This window comes from Cucumis melo, chromosome 1 (genome assembly GCF_025177605.1).
Source record: "Cucumis melo cultivar AY chromosome 1, USDA_Cmelo_AY_1.0, whole genome shotgun sequence".
Lineage (NCBI taxonomy): Eukaryota > Viridiplantae > Streptophyta > Magnoliopsida > Cucurbitales > Cucurbitaceae > Cucumis > Cucumis melo.
In genome coordinates, this window is record NC_066857.1 from 29,356,474 (window position 1) to 29,376,947 (window position 20,474).

At 27.8% G+C, this 20,474-nt stretch overlaps 2 protein-coding genes across 2 annotated transcripts; both read left to right on the top strand.

The window, feature by feature from the left end:
• Nucleotides 1-1,147: 1,147 nt before the first annotated feature.
• LOC103492596 (protein root UVB sensitive 2, chloroplastic) lies at nucleotides 1,148-7,152 on the top strand. Its single transcript, XM_008453027.3, has 9 exons — nucleotides 1,148-1,269; nucleotides 1,349-1,468; nucleotides 3,353-3,441; nucleotides 3,739-3,823; nucleotides 4,331-4,390; nucleotides 4,597-4,690; nucleotides 4,856-4,953; nucleotides 5,259-5,438; nucleotides 6,127-7,152. Exons 1-9 carry the CDS (start codon nucleotides 1,258-1,260, stop codon nucleotides 6,673-6,675), a joined length of 1,287 nt encoding a protein of 428 aa, XP_008451249.1. The 5' UTR covers nucleotides 1,148-1,257; the 3' UTR covers nucleotides 6,676-7,152.
• Nucleotides 7,153-16,611: 9,459 nt separating this feature from the next.
• On the top strand, nucleotides 16,612-18,607 carry LOC103492597 (transcription factor MYB14-like). The gene is made up of 3 exons (XM_008453028.3): nucleotides 16,612-16,872; nucleotides 16,993-17,122; nucleotides 17,962-18,607. The coding sequence occupies exons 1-3, from the start codon at nucleotides 16,740-16,742 to the stop codon at nucleotides 18,461-18,463; spliced, it is 765 nt and encodes a 254-aa protein (XP_008451250.1). The 5' UTR covers nucleotides 16,612-16,739; the 3' UTR covers nucleotides 18,464-18,607.
• Nucleotides 18,608-20,474: the final 1,867 nt, after the last annotated feature.

Consider the following 20,474-nt stretch of genomic DNA (forward strand, 5'->3'; position numbering starts at 1 on the left):
GGGAGTTAAAATTTAGATATTATAGTTTATGATTAGTATTTAGTGTAGGTTTCATATAAAAATTTCATAAATAGTACCGTAAATACTCTTATGATAAGACCGAAGACTATTTGAGAGGATTTTAACAAACCACAAAGACTATATACGAAGCTAAATCAAACCATAAAAACTACTTTCTAATTTTTAAAACTGAAAAATTATAGGGATGATATTTACGATATGAACTCATTCACCCCCAAATTCCATTTTTCAAATACAAAATTTTGGTTGTATGTTAGAAAATATAAAACTACCTAAATGCTCTCTTACAACTTAAAAAACCAGGAGAATTACTTCAATATTTCAAACTCAATAATAACAAATAGATATTGATAAACACCAATAGACTTTTATCAATATCATCAATAGACTTTTATCAATATCATCAATAGACTTCTATCAATTTCATTAATAGACATGGATAGAAGTATATCATTGTTATATTTGAAATTTTGATATATCTTTTTAAGAAAAATTGTTATAAATAGTAAAATATATTTCCAAAATATAGTAAAAAAAAAAGTTTTCTCAACAAAATAAGAGCAAAATATTTACAGAACAGTTTCAAAAACGAAAAAACCCACGTGTCTACAATAAAAAATAAAATGCCCTGTCAACCATGCCTAATATATTTGGTGGATTTGGCTATTGTTGTATAAGATCATTTAAATTATGGATAGTCAAATCTAAACAACTTTTTTCAAGATTGTTTGTACACGATTTATACACGATTGTTTCATTTGGTTAAATCGTTTAGATTTGTTTGTTTGGTACATGATCATTTAAATTTGACTAAAACATCGTTCGTTTAATTTGGCGATCCATAGTTTTTTTTTTTTTTTTTTTTTTTACATATCGTTAGATTTAGGTACCAATTTCTTTTAGATTCTTTTGTTAGATTTGACTATTTTTTATCGTAGTTGTTTTATATTTGATAATGACAAATCTAGAATATTGTTATATTTACGAAAATTTATCTATAAAACATAGAAAATTTGATGTATTTTGCTATATTTTATAAATAGTTTTGATAAAATGTAAAAAAAAAAGAAAGAAAGAAACTTTTTGTAAAGAAATAATATATAAAAAGAATTTCATAAATAGTTCGGAAGTTTCTTCAGCAGCATAGCATATGGATTGAACTCCAATTCTCGCGGCGGCATTTTCTTCTCTCCAAGACAAGACCGCACTCATCACCCAAATTCCGAGTCTTCCTCCATGGACTTGCTGGTACAATTTCAATTTATTTCTTTATCATTTCACTCCACTCCATATCTTCTTTTTCTTCTGAATCTCCTCCACTATGCAGAACAAGTTCAATGCCCGCAAGAAGGACCCGGTGAAATCACCTTCTCTTCCTGTTTCATGGATTGAAGTCTCCGACTCTGTCTCCCGCCGCTGCCAATTTCAACCTGATGGTCATCTTTCTGTGAGCTTCTGCTTTTACCCCCACATTTATGTTTTGTTTAATTGGGTTTGCAAGATTTTATGCTGTTTTGCGTCCTGAGCTGTTGTTGTTTCATTTCTAAATTACCATTTCTTCTTCTTTTCTTTATGGCGTTCTTGCTTATTTACTGTAAATGTGGGTAATTGGTTGCCGCATATTTAGAGATTAAGAGAGACTGAGGGATTGTTTTCAAATTAACGTCATGATTCATAGTTTTATCTGGAATTGAAAGACAGTCTGAGGTTTGAGGAGTTAACTATTTACACTATTATCACTAATATGATTGTGGAATGAATGTGTATCAGAACTTTATAGGTTTAGCTGTTTGTCTTCGGTTATAAATGATTATAGAATGATATGGTGCTGATCTTCTTATACTTCTTTCATTAATATGATTATGAAATGAATTATTATTGGAACTCTGTTGGATTAGCCTTTTGTCTTTGGTTATTTGAATGGCAAGTGAGTGGTGTGTGATATAATCTTTTCTGGTTGTCATTGATTGGTCACCTTTATGATGCAAATGGGTCAGTGTCAAATCATGATTTTGAAACTTAAGTTGATCTTAGCTTATCAACCCTTTTTTTAGCATGAATGTCAGAAAGATAAAGGCTTTTTAAGCAGTTATTAATGAGCATGTTTTTTTAGATCGTACAAGTTACCCAAAATATGCTCGACTTCTTTACCATCAGGCATCGATGTTACTGACTTTGGTTAAGTTCCTGCACTTACAAAATAAATAAATAAATAAATACATACTTCAACTCTAAACTCTAAAACACGTCTGTCCTAGAGTCCTCTGTTAGCAGTGTAAAAGAGAGTCCCACACTGGCGGAATAATACATAAGTGAGAACAATTATCTCCATTGGTATGAGGTTTTTTTGAGTGGTTTAAAAGATAAAGCGATGAAGGTTTATGCTCAAAGTGGACAATATCATACTATCATTGGGATAGATGCAGGGGTTGTCCTTAACATCCTCAATGTTTGAAAAAGACCTTTCTAATAAAAAAAAAAAAGAACTTGCTGCTTTCCAATCAACTCAATCAACCATTCCTCCTCCACATGCTTTGAAAAAAATTTCTAATGGTGTCTTGAAAATATCATTGAATGGAATTTTGGAAATGGAAAGAAAGTATGATTACAGAGGAGCAATATAATTTTTAGAGGGACAGAGAAGTCTTTAGATGAGGTTTGGGAGAGGTGAGGTTTAAATCCTCATATTGGGGCGTTCGCATGTCAGATTTTTTGTAATTATTAGGTTAGTATAACTCTTTTGTATTGGACCTATTCTTTTAGGTTGTTGAGGGCTTTTTTCTGTATATTCTTTCATTTTTCTTAATGAAATACCAGTTTCTTATCAAAGAAAAAAAACAAACAAAAGGCAGTAAAAGGAATCTTGTTCAACATGGTTGGATGAAAGTAGGTCCTTTTCTTCTAAATCAAATTTCATTGAGAAGCATTTGGAAGGGGAAAATACCTAAAAAAGTCAAAGTTTTGTTGTGGACTCTTGCTATGTGAAAATGGAATACAAGGAGAGACTGGGAAAGTTGTTTTAGAAATTATTTCGATGTGTATGACAGTGTTTCTGATTCAACCACGATCATTTTGAAGTTAAATTTAACATTGGTTATATTTTCTTTTCCAGTTGTATAACCTCAACTAATCCATGGTGACTGCCTACTTAGGATTTAATTTCCAATAAATTTTCTTGACACCAAAATGTTATATAGGATTAGATGGATTGCTTGTGAGATTAGTCGAGATGTGCGTAAGTCGACCCACCTAGACACTTACGGATATCTAAAAAAGGGTTGTGTAACCTTCAAATTGATTGTTAATATAAAAAAGAAATTGATTTCTGTAGGTGAAGATTATTGATGACTCAAGACCAGCGATTCAGCGAATCGTTGATTCCTTCCTTAATACATTTTTTCCCTCAGGATACCCATACAGGTAATCTGCATTTGTAATAAATAAGGTGGAGAGTTGTTGCATATGTAATTAAATGAAAAATTTATATGAGTAAATGTAATTAAGTAAAAGGCACGATTGCACCAGAAATGCTGAACTAATCTCAACCAAATACAGTAGGAAATGTAGTTAGGTAAAAGGTAAACTACTGTTCTCTAAATACAATTCATAAACTAACTCCCTAAACAATTGCCGCTGAAGTATGAAGTGTGATATGTGCATGTAAAACAAACAGTTGTCCTCTGTAAACTACTTGATTATTGGCATTTTACCTGACAGTGTCAACGAAGGTTATTTGAGATATACACAATTTCGAGCCTTGCAACATGTTACTAGTGCAGCTCTGTCAGTACTGTCAACTCAGGTCTTTATCCAAATCTTTCCATCTTTGGTATAGCATTGTTATTACATATTAATTCTTTAAACTAGGGATATGGCGTTTCATACATCAATGAAATTGTTTTTTAAGTTGATAAAAAAGGAATCTGACAGTTTTTTTCTATTGTGAAAGATTTAGTATGGAAGGGCACCAAACAGAGATGGGCAGTGCTCACATATGCATGATTGGGTCTTAACAAATTTAAATTATTGCTGTAATCTTCATGATGCTAAATGGTTTGGAATTCTGGAGCATAGACATTTATTTTACATGTTAATTACCCATTGTAACTGTTCTCGAACTTGTTGACATTAGAAGTATGACTGGTGGTGTTGGTAATGATAACTGCTTGCTCATACAATTTATTGCAATTGTCATATGACAGACCTATCACGCAATTGATCTCAAGTTTGTGTTTCGTTTTATTAATTTTCTTTCCCACTTCAAATGGTAGAATGATGCTCATTGATATATGTTCTTAATTCTGTTCAGTCACTGCTGTTTGCTGCAGGCTTGCGGCCAACAGCTGCACAAGCTACTGTTGTAAGTTGGGTAAGTTCAATAATTGTTCGTTATGTATCCATATGCTGGGTAACATACTTCTCTCTTTCTTTTTTCTACTTTCATCCTTTGATTATTCATCAACTATTTTTTATTGTTTTTTTTATAAATAGTTTTTACACCTATCAGATAAAATTATTGATACATTCAATACAAGTACACGGTTAGAAAACTTATTCTCTCTTTCTTCCCGAAAGGTTTTGAAGGATGGGATGCAACATGTTGGCAAACTCATATGCAGCAATTTAGGTGCAAGAATGGATTCAGAGCCCAAAAGGTGGAGAGTTATAGGTATTCTTCTCTGTGTCAATTTGTTATTCATTTTAAGATAGCATTTTCATGTGGACATTATTTTCTTTCTCGGAGTCACATATTGTGTGTGTATGCTCGCATGCTTTTTTCTTGTAAGTGACTGTTGACCATCGCTTCTATAAATGATCGGACTTTATGTTGTAGCTGATGTCCTCTATGACTTGGGAGCTGGCTTGGAAGTTATTTCTCCTTTATGCCCTCATCTTTTTCTTGAGATGGCCGGGTTAGGAAACTTTGCAAAGGTTTAAGTTGCTTCTAACTCCCTTGGTTTCATAAAACGAAACGAAAAGGAAAAAATAAATAGTAGGACAAATGTCAAATAATTAAGAAAAACATTTTTCTTATCCAAAAAAATACTTTGGCAAACCAAGCTTGTCTAATGTTCTTTTCTTGAATCATGATCATATACTGACACTGTCAAGATAACAATGTTATTCTTTTACATTGACAAATTTTATGATGTATTTATCAGAATTCCTCCATTCTCGTTACCCAGTACAAGAACTAACATGCCTTCTTTATTTTATGAATTTTTTTCTGGGGCTAGGGTATGGCAGTAGTTGCTGCAAGAGCAACAAGATTACCAATATATTCTTCATTTGCTAAAGAAGGCAATCTTAGTGACCTTTTTGCCAAAGGAGAGGCCATCTCCACTCTCTTCAATGTTGTCGGAATTGGAGCTGGGCTACAGTTAGCGTCAACTATTTGTTCATCAATACAAGGAAAGGTACATTCCTCTGAATTTCCACTGTCAGTTTATTCTCTTTTTCCTATTTTCTCGAGTGTTTTTCAACGTCATAAAAATAGACAAAAATGAACAGGTGTTAAATTTATTAGTCAAAGATTATCAAGTAGTATACTCTGTTATCTGCATTTGTCCCTTTTGTCTGATCATTGCAAAAAACATTATTCTTCAGCAGCTTCTCGGCTAGAGAATCCACTTTTGGGAAGATAGGTGGTTCATTTCTCTCTCATTTTTCTAACTTCTGGATCTACATCTCATGTCCAAGGAAAAATATGCCACAATTAATGAATCTAATGAAGATCAATGAAATTAGGGCATGGGAATTAGGAATAATCTCTTTAATAGAGAAATGGAGAATTGGGTTTATCTCCATGCCATTCTTGCTTATGAGAAACGTTCAATCAAAATTTCATTGATTGAGGTGATTGCCCTTTGTCCAAGTGAAGTTGGAATGATTTGAACCATTTATAATTTTGTTTCCTTTAAGTCCATTCTTTTTATTTCATCCCCACCGCCCTAATTGTAAGTTCCCCACCATGATTATAATGCAATGTGCCTTAGTTATTTGTTTAGCTTTTCTATCTTGCTTTATTATTTATTTAAATCTGGTTCAATCATGAGATACATTCAATTAAATTATTTAGTTGGTTTTAATTTCTATTCATTGCAGTTAGTAGCTGCACCTCTCCTTTCAATCGTACATGTATACTGTGTTGTAGAGCAAATGCGAGCAACTCCAATAAACACGTTGAATCCGCAGAGGACGGCAATGATTGTAGCTGATTTCGTGAAGTCCGGAAGGATACCAAGCCCTGCTGACATAAGGTACCAAGAAGATCTTGTTTTTCCTGGAAGACTCATAGAGGAAGCTGGAAACGTAAAAGTAGGAAGGGCTTTACATGAGGTTATTAAACCATCAAAACTTGTTGAAATGAAACAAATATTTCCTGAGGAGAAGTTTGTTTTGAACCAAAGTCAAAAATGGGTTGACATGGTGTTGGAGCATGATGCCTCAGGTGAAGATGCATTGAGGGGATGGCTAGTAGCTGCATATACTGCAAACATAAAAGGGCCTTCTCATGAGCCAACTGCTAGTGCATTGCTCGAGGCTTACGAAAAGATGAATGATGTGTTCACTCCGTTTCTATCTGAACTTCAGGGTAAAGGGTGGCATACTGATCGTTTTCTTGATGGAGCGGGAAGTCGTTTTGCCTGGTAGTTCATTCACTTTACTTCCTTTAGTCTTTGATTCATTTAGGTCTGTTGATATTAGAACCCTTAGACTATATGAAGTAGATTCATAATGTAGTTACATATTTGCAAAGTTGGCAATGATGGCACTATGGAAATAGTTGATGTTATCCTCGCAAGAGAATTAAATTGTACCATAGTTCTATTAGATTATCGGTCCATTCAAAGGTTGGGAAGATCTTGTTTTGTTCTGTAGGTTTTTTTTTTGGATAAAAGGTTTTTAGGAGGTTTATAAATATAAAAATGTATTTGTTTTATTTGGTTTGGTTTGAACAACAATTTTGAGATTGTCTAGATTTATAGTTTCTCCATAGAGATCACTACAACAGTGCATATGTCTTAAATAATGTCTCTTTTCTTGAGGTTGATTGTGGAAAGATATCAAACCATCGATCTTTGTAATGATAACGGGTGCCTTATTTGATATGTTATGCATATTTGATTACATGTTATTGTTGGCAACAGTTTTTTCTTCTTCTTCGTTTTTTTCCTTTTATCTATTTATTTAGGGTGAAAGATAATTAGATATGTTTGTAAAACTTCTCATTTTATATCTCACTCTCTAAAGTTTTTATCATCAAGTCTTTCTGACTCTCTCAAAGGTTTGATTGGCTTTGGACTAAATTTTAAGTAAATTGAGTAAGTATCAATTTATACTCTCCCATGTTTTGAGAGTTGTATCATTTTAAAGTATGAATTAAATAATTGTATCTATTTATATCTTGAACTTTTACAAGTATATCAATTTCGACCCTTCCATTTTTTTGAAGTCTCAATTTATGAGCATATTTTTATGTCTTTCTCTATATAGTATCTTTCGCCGCAAAGACCAAGCATTTTCATCATTCTTCCTTTCTTTCTTGCCTTTTCTTTTCTTTTTTTCCTTCTTTTAAAGTATCTTTTATTAGAGAGATTCGATCGTTGCCATCACCGCATATGATTGTTCAATTGCATACTACTATTTTTTTCTCCTTTCTTTCTTGTTCCTCTCCAGCTTTAGCAAACATTCTAGACCTTCTTTTTTTTTTTTTTTTTTTTTGTTTTATGAATTAGTTTCATAATCACTCTAGACCATCAATTGAACAAAATCAATAGGTGGGAGGTTTGATCACTCCAAGCTTTGCAAATCAATCAATGGTCACTCCTACTTTTGTAATTGGGAGCAAGGAGAGGATTATGCGTGATTGTAAGAATTCTTTATCCATAAGAATTTTTTTTTAATTTTTGTGAGTTGTGGTTTTTCTCAAAATTTGAAAATGTTCGTGCAAAATCTTATGTTGCTTTTGTGTAATTTTTAGATTATTTCTACTTGACCCAGCATCATAATTGAGAGGTAATTTTCAATACCAACAAACACAAAGCTAAAAGTCCATACACTAAATGAGTACTTTGAACCTTTGATTGTTGTACTGTTTCATATTTTGGAGTGATGCAATCAAAACCTATTCTTAAACCATGAATAAAATGTAGGTTTTAAATTATTTAGTCTTAAGTTTGTCCCCTCCACCCCATAAAAGTTTGTCAAAGTGTAGGCAAAGTAGGTAAAATAAAATCAAACAAAAGCAGTAAGTGTTGAAGGGTATGAGTGATTGGTGTTAACAAAGAGCACTAAACTCTTTTCTCTTTTCACAAACAATTTAACCCCAACTCAATTAATTTCAAAGTTGGTAGAAGTTGGGTGGAGTTGAGTTTTCAAATATCATATTTAGCTACCTATCTCAATATGCTAAAATAAATATATCCAAACATGAATTATTTTATAAATATTGTGTTACATTTGTAAATATTTTCAAAAATTTTATATAAAATTCAAAACATAACATTTTAAATGTCTGCAGTATACTTTTTCACAATTTTAGAACCTAACATGAAATTCTTATAAACAAAATTTCGTATCGTGGAATTGTAAAAAATGATAAAAATTGACAAAATATTTAGACTTCTTGACAAAATCAAATGCAATGAATTTTTGTGTTTTAGTGATATTTTTGTCATGGTGTGTAAATAGTTATTATTATTATTAAAAGACCCGTTCGTTTAATTGTTTTTGCTTTTCTTTTTTTCTTTCCAAAATGAGAGAATTCAAACTTTTTAAAACTTTTGGTTAAGAGTGTAGATGTAATATTGTTAGCTGAGCTATTATGATGTTCTCATTTCTTGTATACCTTTATCATGGTGTGCAAAAGGATGATATTTGTTTAATCAAAATCCACAACAAGGGGAGTGGAGACAACCCCACTCTAAGCGATACAAAAACAGAAGATAATTCATAAACCTACTTTATATAATTTTTTTGAACAAGTTGATTTAATTCATTAAATTATGGTTTCTAATCTCTTTAATTTGAGTTTACACATACAATTCAATCTCATCTCACTTATTTAATTTTGATGGTGTTAACTTTCTAAAATACTTCAAATATAATATATAATGTTAATGAAGAACATTAGCCATTTATTACGTGGCCCATTTTATTTTATTTTATTTATATATGATGTAGCAGTGGAGAAAGATGGATCATGTTTAGCTAACATTTTAAATAATTTACACATTATAAAATCATCAAACTGATTGACTTTTATTACACAACTTGTAATAAAAAGCATGAATTTGGTAAAAACAAAAAACAAAAAATACATTAGAAAACTGTGTGGGGGTTTCTTTTAGGTAAAAAGAAAAAGGGTTCTTATGTAAGAAAAAAAAAAATAGATTTTAGGATTAAAATTTCCAAACAGAGATGTGTTCAAGAAAATCCACCTCTCTTCTACCACAACCCTTTTATAATTTTCCCCTATCTGATTTTCTTACCCAATTTAAGAATTATTATGTCTATATTTTAAAAAGAACAATACTTTTTTTTTACCATTTAAGACAATATTTTTAATTTAAAACGTAAAATTGTCATTATAGTTGATTTCAATATTATATTAAAAACATTTTATATATATATATAGATAGAAGGGAGATTGAACTTCCCATTCCTAGAAATGGAAGATATATCAATACTACTAAACGAAGCTAACTTGTATTTAAAATTTTATATTAAAGTATAAATATTAGAATAAATAAAATATTTAAATTGAAAGCTACAGAAATCAAACAAAATTAAAATAAGCTTTTCAAATTTACTTTTAAATTTATTTGTCCATTTTTGTGGGAAAGAAAATAAGTTTTGAATATGGATGGAGTATCACATCAAGAGTAAATTAAAGTTTAATTTATTTAACATTTAGTAATGTTTTTTTTTTTTTTTTTCCATATGTTTTAGTTTAGAAAATTGACTAAATAGGCAATGGATGTATGGGACAATAATATTTTTAGTTATATGAATATATATATTTGTTTTGTAAAAATGGAAATGTTAGATTGGATCATTGCCAACGTCACTTACCATTCCCCCCACCGACACTAATTTAATTTGCAAATTCAAATCTTAATACTTCTACTCCATTCCTAATCTATTTTGGAATAAAAACAAAAGTTAATTTATATCCCTAAAGTATAATTAAAATTTTGGACAATTCATTTCAAATTCTATAAATTAATAGAAGTTTAATTTATTAGTAAAAATCTAAAACTTTTGCCAAAAATCCCCATGTAGAAAAAAATTCAGGTAATTTTTCTAAACATATGAAAAAGAATGGAAGAAAATGAGCAGAAAATTTGATCTAATTTAATTTAAACATTTGATTTATACATTTTTTAAAAATTTACTAATTAATGAAATTCTACACGTACGTATATAAACTATTTGTATTAACTTTTCTAAATGTCTATAAACATTTCTATATTTACTTATAAACACTCACAGAACTCTATATTTACTTATAAACGCTGTTAAAGTTAGATTATGTATAAAAACTTTTGATTTTAATTTTTCTTTTTTTGGTAAAATGATATATTGTGTGTGCTCTTAAAAATCACGATGGAGATGACAAATGTGTGTTAACTTAGTTGGATATGTTGGCGTAAGTTGGAATCATTTTTTAACCTTTATTATGTGTAGGATGTTGGTGAAAAAACTATTGAATTATAATTAAGGTTTTATTGAATTAAAATTATATATTAAAGCGTAATAAATCAACTCATACTTTTAGGTAATTTTTGATGTAATAAATAAATATATGCATGTATGAATAGGGTTAATATGTGTATGCATGTATCACTTTTAAAATGTTAATATATTGACAAATACACACAATTTTTGGGGTTTAGTACATCTATATATATATATATATATATATAAACAAAAGGTTAATATATGTATGTATAACTTTTAAATGGTTAATATATATATATACACACAATTTTTGGGTCGAAGGACATAACCCAAGGGGGAAAGACTTAGGTTTTTTTAGTACAAAATCAGATTTTGTTGGATAGCATTTTTAAATTTTAGTTTTTGCTTTTTAAGAATACCACCTTCCATCAAGGAAGTTTCTTTGGTTTTTTATAAAAACTAAAATATATTTTTTTTAAAAAAAATAAGTTTTTAAGAGGAATAATAAAAAAGTAAAGTATTTATATTTCTTAACAAGAATAAAAAACCCACTACTTACGGGTTTATTTCAAGATTTTTGAAATTAAAAAAAAAAAAAAAAGATTGTTTTGGTATGTGAATATAATATATATGACCTAAAATTCAAAGGATTCCATTGAAAAGATGGTTGGAATTATAGTAAATAAAGTATATATTTTTTTAAACAAAAGAAAACTATAAAAGTGGGGTAAGGAGGGTCAAGAGTCAACCCAACCCAACCAAAAAATTCTAAATTGAATAGGATTGAGTTGGTGGATTGGTAAAAATTTTCATATTGTTTTTCAATATACAATATAAACAAATTGTTATGGTATAAGGTGATATGTTATACATTTAAATTTCTCTACAATATCCATTCAAAATAACTTCTACTTTTTTTTTCTTCAATTTTCTAATCCAACTCAAGCCTAACACAAAATTAAATCCAAGCCAACCCGGTTTAGATTGGGTAATTCTGTGGATTAACAATTATTTTAAATACTATTGTCGTAATCACTTAAAAAAAAGAGATCGTGAAACTATTTAAATTGACTATCTAACATAAAGAGTGATTCTGATTCAAACTTTTCTCATATAAAATCTTTTTCAATAAAAACGAACCATTTTTAAATGTTGTTTTGAATTTTTGTCAAATATTTCAATTTTTATCTAATATATACTCACGTATTTTTAAGATTTTAATTTTGAATAAATTGTTTTGAAAACTATCAAAATGATTGTATAGGGATTCAATTAGCTTAATTTCATTTGATACCACGCTTATTAGAGTAGGACTGAATTTTTCAAATGTTTTTTTTGATGATATATTTTTTTTTTTTAAAAAAAAAGTTATTAACAATATTAAGGATTAGAAAGTAAAAGTTGGAAACTTGATGGGCATATGTCAATTACTATTTATCCTAAAATTAATTCAAAAGTATACACATTATTTTGGTAGATCAATTAGTGACAATCTTTCTTAATGACCAAAACTTGTGTAGATAAGGTAATAATGAAGCATATTATTCATAATTCACCACTTCCACTTCCCCCTCCATTCCATTATTGTTGCTATTGGATTTCCACCAACCTTTTGAAAAATCTAACTACATCATTATATATTTATACTTTATGCTTAATTAATTGTATATTTATATTTGTATACCTTTACCTTATACCATTCATATAACTCTAAGATATATATTGCATTAGCTTTATGAATTATCAATGTTTAATATATACCCTTTTTATCTATTACACCTTTACCTTTTAGCAATCATATATGTTATTGCATTTGCTTTATAAATGTTGAATATATATCCCCCTTCATATTTTCTATTAGGAAAACATGCTTTAAACATTTCAAATTATGACAACTACGTTATTTGTCATCATTCAAAATCACTTCCTTTATTTCTAAAAACATTATGAAATATGCGTAATTCTAATGATTCAAAATCCATTATGATGAATTGAAAATTATATTTAAAAGTGATAAATTTTAAATTAAACTAGTTTTGAATGATTAAAGACGTGTTTTGAAAAATTAAGTTAATTAACATGGCAAAATGACTTACGAATAATTTTAAAATAAATATATAGAAATAATAATTAAAAGAAAAATACGAGCAAAATGATATTTTTGTTTATTATATAACTAATCAACTTAAATCTTATTTAAAATGATGTGTTCAAATATAACAAAAATTTATTTTCTATTTGTGGTATAGAGCGTGATAAGACCCTAGATAAATATCTATTATTATGATAATGGGCATTGATAACTAGTGTTTAGTTGGATCTATCATAATCTAAAATAAAATTTTGTTTTATTTATAAATATAGCCTTTAAAAATCTTATGTTGTGCGGACTATTTTCTTCTTTAATTCTATTTTCTTAGCTAATTAATCCTAACAATAATAATAAAAAAAAAAACGAAAAAATATATATTTTTGGCTAGGAGAAGCATATTTGAACATTGTTTCTTAAGATCACGAGAAAGCAAAAACGTATTTGGTAACTAAGTTTGAAATTCCACGAGAATGATAATATTATTTAAAATTAAAATAGTATACACCTCAATATCATAATCTACCTTTTCAAATTTATCGAAGAAAGATTATATCTAATAAAAGCTTAAAATAAAATTACAATTCATTACAATTTTTAACGGTTTGTTTTAATTATGTCAATATTGAAAATTAAAAAAAGTAATTTTAAAATAAACTTGCTTTTAGAATTTAGAATTTGGGTAAGAATTTAATTACTGTACTTATGTATAAAAGAATTTAGAATTTGGATTTGGCAACTAATGATTTTGGTATTTTCTTGCTATTGCAGCCGCTGAAGCAGCTATTGGCCCCACAAATCAATACCGATCTTTCCGCATGATTTGTGATTTTTCTTTCACTGGCATCCATCTTAAGAAAATTTTTCAAAAAGTTACCCAACATATAGATTGTTCCAAGCTAAACACGCTTAATTTTGGAGTTCCCTATATGATTGTGCCACCGAAAACGAAGATAGTACATTTGGTTGGTATAAATAATAAAATTTGATTCTTTTAAGTATTTTTCTAATCATATTTTTATGATCTCAGGATCTTCTCTCATTCAAATTCAAATGTGTGATCTCATCCTAAACTTGAGACATAAATATGAAAACTATTATAAAATTTAAAGAAAATAAATTTAATATTTTTTAATAAAAAATGTAAAGCTAAAGATAAACTGATTATGATGCTAAGTATATATATCATCTTTATTTACATATTTTGCAAAGGCAATGTGCATGAACCATCAAATATATATACAAAATATAAAACTGTAGTGTATTAATTATCATAATTATATTTTACAAGAGAGTAAAGTGTATGGGGAGCACGTATGTATTCTCTCTCTCTCTCTCTCTCTCTCTCTCTCTCTCTCTCTCTATCTATATATATATATATATATATATATATATATATATATATATATATATACATACTCCCTTCTTCAAACTTTATAATCACCTCTTCACATACTCCTCTAAATCTATATGTGTTTAATTAATTATATATTCATTATATATATGTGTGTTTTTAGGTTCATAACACTCTCCATTATTATTTAAACTAAATAATATGATGTGATATATATATATATATATATATATATATGTTTGACTAAAACATCTCATACTGATTCTATAAAAACATTTACATTTTGTATGACAAAATTCGGGATAACAAAAATATTTAAATATATGATTTTCAAAATTAATCTACTAAATAAATTTAAAACCTTCCTAAAAAAACCAAAGTGTGTGTTTACATATGTTATCACTATAACTTTTTGCTTTTTTTTTTTTTTCTTTCTACCATTTAACATAATACAAAGAACAAGAATACCTCATTTTCGTTCCTAAATATTAGATATAATTTCTATTTAGTTCTTCGGTCTCATCAAATTATGCTCTTTAAATTTTGAGGTAATTTTCAAATTAATTTTACTTCAACTTTGCTTTCTAAATTTTAAAATTTATATTTTTAATTTAATTTTTTTTATTAAATACTCACTTTTATATATATATATATATATGATATTAATATCTATTAATTAATTTAAAATAATTACAAAGTAAAAATTTAAAATTAATTTTAATCAAATTGGCGTATTAAATTTTATTATCAACTTTAAGGTCTCATGTTCAATCTATTTATCCTACATATTTATCGAAAAATATTAAATTAATTATAATTCTTTTAAATTAATATGAAGGTATTGACATTGAAAACCAGAGTATGAGAGTTTATTCTAAAGTGTGAGTTTTTAATAAAAAAGAATAGGGATCGTAAAGGTAAAATTTGAAAACTAAGTTAGAGATCAAAATTGAAACAAAACTAAAATCTTTTAAGCAACATTTCGAAACTTTGAAACTGAGTTGAAATCAAATTCAAAATTTAAAAACTAAAAATATAACGAAACTAAATCCAAAATTTAAGAACAGAAGAATAATATTTTCCTCTATAGTCTAATACCTATCAAATTACCTAATATATATATATTAACAAGAAGCAAGATCACATCATCATTTAAAGTTAACAATAATGTTGGATTATTAAAATTAGAGGTGTATGTAAGTCGGGTTGGAAGTAAATTATGAACCAACTCGAGGTTCTCGAATTAACAAAATTAATTGAATCCTATTGATTTGATATGGAAGAGTCAACACTCAACCCAACCTATAATTTTTGGGTTGGTCACTAGGTTACCTTTTTTCCCATAACTCAAACTATTTGTTCATTCTTTCCTTTTTCGTTGGAAATTGAATTTTTGCAATGAACAAAATGTCATATTTAGGTAAATGACCTAAATATGTTATATTAGTTTTTAAAAAAATTATAATCAAACAAACAATCAGTATAAAATCTAAGTGTATACCCTAAAATATACCTGAAACCTAAGTTTATTAAAATCTAAGTTTATATTCAAATTCATTCAAAAGCATTACAAAACACTATATGCAAAGTTTAGATCTACATTCAAAATTAAATAATAATAATAATTACAACAACAATAATAATACAATCCGGTTGGGTTGCACGGGGTACTAAATATATAATTTGCAATCCAACCTAACCAAAACCTTACGATTTGGGTTGAGTAATCCAAATTAACCAAGTTATTAGGGTTTTTTTAAACACCTCTAATTGAGATTACATAAAATCTCATTGAATCAATATAATTTAAATTTAAAACTATGTGTATGAATCAAAATATTTACATAATAAAGCAAAATATCACAATCTATCTATAAGATGGATGCGATAGACACAAATAATAATCTATCTTTGTCTATTATCGTTTATCACAAATAGATTATGATATTTTATTTTATTTGTATATTTTTTATGAGTCTTGACATTCAAATTATTTTCCCTTAAATTAACAATATATTACCATTGCGTACGAGATATCGAAAAAAGAAATATTTTGTAAATAGTTTTTTTTTTCTATAAATAATAATTTTTCAAAATTTTAAAATTGATATCACTTTAACCCCATTGGTCAAATGTAAGGACCCTTTTTAATTGACAAAAACACTAAGGACATATGTCGGCAAATATTTTATTCCCTAAGTTTTAACAAACATGACAACATTACATTTGACTTTCATAAAAAGGTGACAAAAAAATAAGTCATGAATTATGATATATATATATCTAACAAAAAAAAAATTAATTTCAACTTATAGCATTTTTCGGACTATAATCAAATGTATAGTAACATTTTAAATGACTTACAAAATATTAAAAAGAATCATTAGTAATAAATTATCTATACCATTGATATATAGATTCCAAAAATTTAATTTAGTTTTGTTTATAGGTTGGTAAATTATTTTGTATTTTATGATATATCTATTAATGTGTTTGAAGATGATTGTTATGTATTTGGAAGGATGGAGTTTGTATGTATAAATAGATAGAAGGGTAGGGTTTGTGAAAGAGTAATGAAATTGGAAGAAAATGGGGAGAGCTCCATGCTGTGAGAAAGTGGGACTTAAGAGAGGGCCATGGAGCTTTGAAGAAGATCAAATTCTCATCAAATTCATTCAACTCAATGGCCATTCTAATTGGAGAGCACTTCCCAAAAAAGCTGGTATGTAACTGATTATTTAAATTATATATTACACACACATATGATATAATTATTATCCATCCATCATCAGTACTATGAAAAGGGTTCTGTTGTATATATTTATGTTTGTTTAATTTGAAGGTTTATTAAGGTGTGGAAAAAGCTGTAGACTTAGATGGACAAATTATCTAAGGCCAGACATTAAAAGAGGAGATTTCACTCATGAAGAAGAACAAACTATTATCAATTTGCATCACTTATTGGGAAACAGGTGTGCATGCTTTCTTTTCTTTTCCATTGTTAATTGTATTAACTTCCTTATATTTGAATTTCTTTTTCAAAGTTTAAGAATTTGTGGGTCTTAATTATATTAGTGGGTACTTATTGTTTTGGTCCATATAAACTTCTTAACTCAACCGAGTTATAAAGATTATGTTTTCGAACTTTTTGACAAGAAATAGAAAGGATGAATGAGACCAATGATAGGTATAATTAGATTAAAAGAGGTATGATAATTTGATGGACACCAACAAATTCAACTCTAAAATGAGTAGGGCTAGCTAGGTATTTGATTATTTTCAAATTTGATGAATAATGATATATCAATTGTATCATTCAAATGTTTATTATTATTATTATGACAATAAGGAGGAGGAACAAAATAATTGTATAAAAATAAAATTATATTCATGGTAGTACTATTTTTTTTTCTTTTTTTTGTTTTAAGTTACCACACTAAGTTGAAATTAAAATGTCAAATTCTTAAAAATTCTTTGAACTACGTTGAATCCAAATTGGGAGAAATAGTTTGTATGTTTGAGAATAATTTTGGAATTGTTAATATTCATTATCACTTTCATCCAATTTAATTATACATTTTTAAATGATTGTTTCATATCATCAAAAAGTATAAAGCATGTCTTATATTGATTTTGAATATGAAAAAAAAAATTAATATTTTAAAAATGGCCATAATTAATCACATTTGCATTGTGGGTTAGCAAACATAATTTATATATCCTATTTTAAATTACTAACGCCCTAGATCCTATAATATCATATTTTCCAATTTTTTTTATTTAATTTTATAACTTTTTTTATATCGTTTAGATGGGCTGCTATTGCTGCAAGATTACCAGGAAGAACAGATAATGAGATAAAAAATGTTTGGCACACTCACTTAAAGAAGAGAGTGACGAACCAAAACGAAACTCTAAAAGATCAAACTAAACAAAACAAGAATGATGACAATAATTTATATGATCAACCATTTTGTTCGTCAAAAATCAAATTGGATATCGGAGAGGAAGATATCGATCGATGTACTAAGAACAATAACGATGACAAAGATACCGAGCTTGTGGAACTTGCTCTTGCCGAAGATTTTTTGAATAGTTTATTATCAGATGAAGAGTTTTTCGAGAACGATTGGAATAATTTAGGGAAGGATTGTGCAATGGTAAAAGATGTTGATGAATCACCAAAAGAAGTTGAAATTCCTTTGAGTGGGGAAGAAATGAGCAATTGTAGTTCTTCAGATACAGTTGATATCATGGATTTTTGGAGAAATGTTTTTATGAATGATGGAGAGTTACAAGAAATCAATATATAATATGAACATAATTTTTGGGATTTTAATGATCCGTTAATCTATTTTATATCAAAGAAAATAATTTGTACTATTGTGAAGAAAAAATAGCTTAAAATTTGTTCAATAATAAAGAAGCAACATATGGTTTTTTTGTTTGTTTTAATATATATTTTTTGCGAAAATCTCTATTTGATAAATGTTGTTTTTGAGGTGGAAAAATCAATTTACACTCAAAATTTTAAGAGCTGGTATCACTTAAAATTTCAAACGAATAATTATATCGAAAGCCTATACTTTTATAAAAACTATTAAACCATAATTTTCACACGTTAAATAAGACTTTTCTTTAGTATAATAACTGTGGTGTGTGGAGTTCGAAACATCTGAATTACAGCGATGAAAGTCACATGTATTAATAAAAAAAATATTAGAAAAGAAAATGTTGAAATCAAATTGATATAATGTAGTAGCACTTTTCTATATCTATCTGTGTTACTCTATCATTATCTATAACTAATAGACAAACTATCTTGATATATTTAAAAATATTTTCTTACACTTTTATTATTTTGTGAAATTCTTTTAAGAATTATCATTGGACTTTAATGTAATATATTTTATCAACATTTTCATCCAAAACATACTCAATAAGTTTACATTATATTGCTTTTTACTAATAAGAAAATGACAAATATTTGGTAAAGTTTCAAAATCAAACAATAATAATCAAAAGAATAATAAAACCCCTACTATGTAAGAACAAATTGAAACTAAAAGTTATACGAATTGAAAAGATCGTAAAAGCATAATTATGAAACATTGAAAAAATATCACCAAAATACCACAAATGAGAATCTAAATTTTTCCAAGTAAAAATGTTTTAGTTTATTTTAAAATTAAAATACATTTTTTACGAATATTTTCAAATATAACAAATGGATCAAAATTATTTAATTGTAGAATATAAAATTTTGCTACATTTACAAATATTAATCGTAATTTACAATAATTTTCCTAAACTTTAGGGTATAAACTTATTTGATCTTAAAATTATTTTTATCAACATAAAATTGATTAATCATATAAAAGCATGAATATCATTACGCGTACATTTTACAAATAAATTAAGAAGAAAAAAAAAGATGAATTTAAGTGTGTTTTTTCCTAATAGAAAAGTGTGATATTATGCTCATTTTTTTAGGGCATGGGGGCAGGATTAAGTGGGCCACCAAATTATTTTAGGGTATTAAAAAAAGTGTAGTTTTCCAACATAACTAATTATATTGTAGGGTTGTATATATAAAAAGTAAGAATACCTTAAAATCTGGACTCAATATATATATATATATATATATATATATATTTTGTATGTTCATGTTCATGCCCATGCACACCACCTAAGTGCACATCTACGTAATAAACTCATTAATACAAAGGTTTGTCCCTCCCCCATCATTTCCCTTCTTTTTGCTTTCCTTCCTATTTTTGGCAATTTTTGATGTCCTTATTCAAGTTCTATGATCAAACCCTCTAAATTTTATTGTTGGAAAAATTTTAATTTACACCCCTAAAATTTAAAACTATCATCTATATTTAAACACTCAATTAATAATCCTATCAAATTAAACCCTAAATTTTTAACTAACACCCTTTTTAGAACTCTTTTAGATTTGGCTGTTTGAACAATATAATGCTTCAAATTGAACTACAAAATTTCTATGAATAACTCAGTTCAGACTCTTTATTGAACTGATCGTCTATGATCTACGAATATAGACTGCTTCAGAAGTCGATTAGGATCTTTCATAACATCAGGTGACCAAATATGCATTCAGTTGAAGTGAAAGTTCAACTATGAAGGATAAAAATTTTGAGAAATTTATTCAAAGGTTGTAGTCTTCGCTAGGAATTTGGCTAACAGTGAGGAGTCAACTAAAGCTTTGCTCCTCAATCACTCAATGGGGCAACTTAATTAGGCTATATGATTTTTGTATGGCATAAGGCCATAAAAGAAAATAATGTTACGTGCCAC

Excerpts from the sequence above, each read along its gene's own strand:
- LOC103492596 (XM_008453027.3), top strand. Across the intron at positions 1,469-3,352 it reads AACCTGATGGTCATCTTTCT|GTGAAGATTATTGATGACTC; the intron begins GTGAGCTTCTGC and ends TGATTTCTGTAG. Across the intron at positions 3,442-3,738 it reads CCCTCAGGATACCCATACAG|TGTCAACGAAGGTTATTTGA; the intron begins GTAATCTGCATT and ends TTTACCTGACAG.
- LOC103492597 (XM_008453028.3), top strand. The coding sequence starts at position 16,740 with ATGGGGAGAGCTCCATGCTGTGAGAAAGTGGGACTTAAGAGAGGGCCA. Across the intron at positions 16,873-16,992 it reads AGCACTTCCCAAAAAAGCTG|GTTTATTAAGGTGTGGAAAA; the intron begins GTATGTAACTGA and ends TTTAATTTGAAG. Across the intron at positions 17,123-17,961 it reads CATCACTTATTGGGAAACAG|ATGGGCTGCTATTGCTGCAA; the intron begins GTGTGCATGCTT and ends TATATCGTTTAG.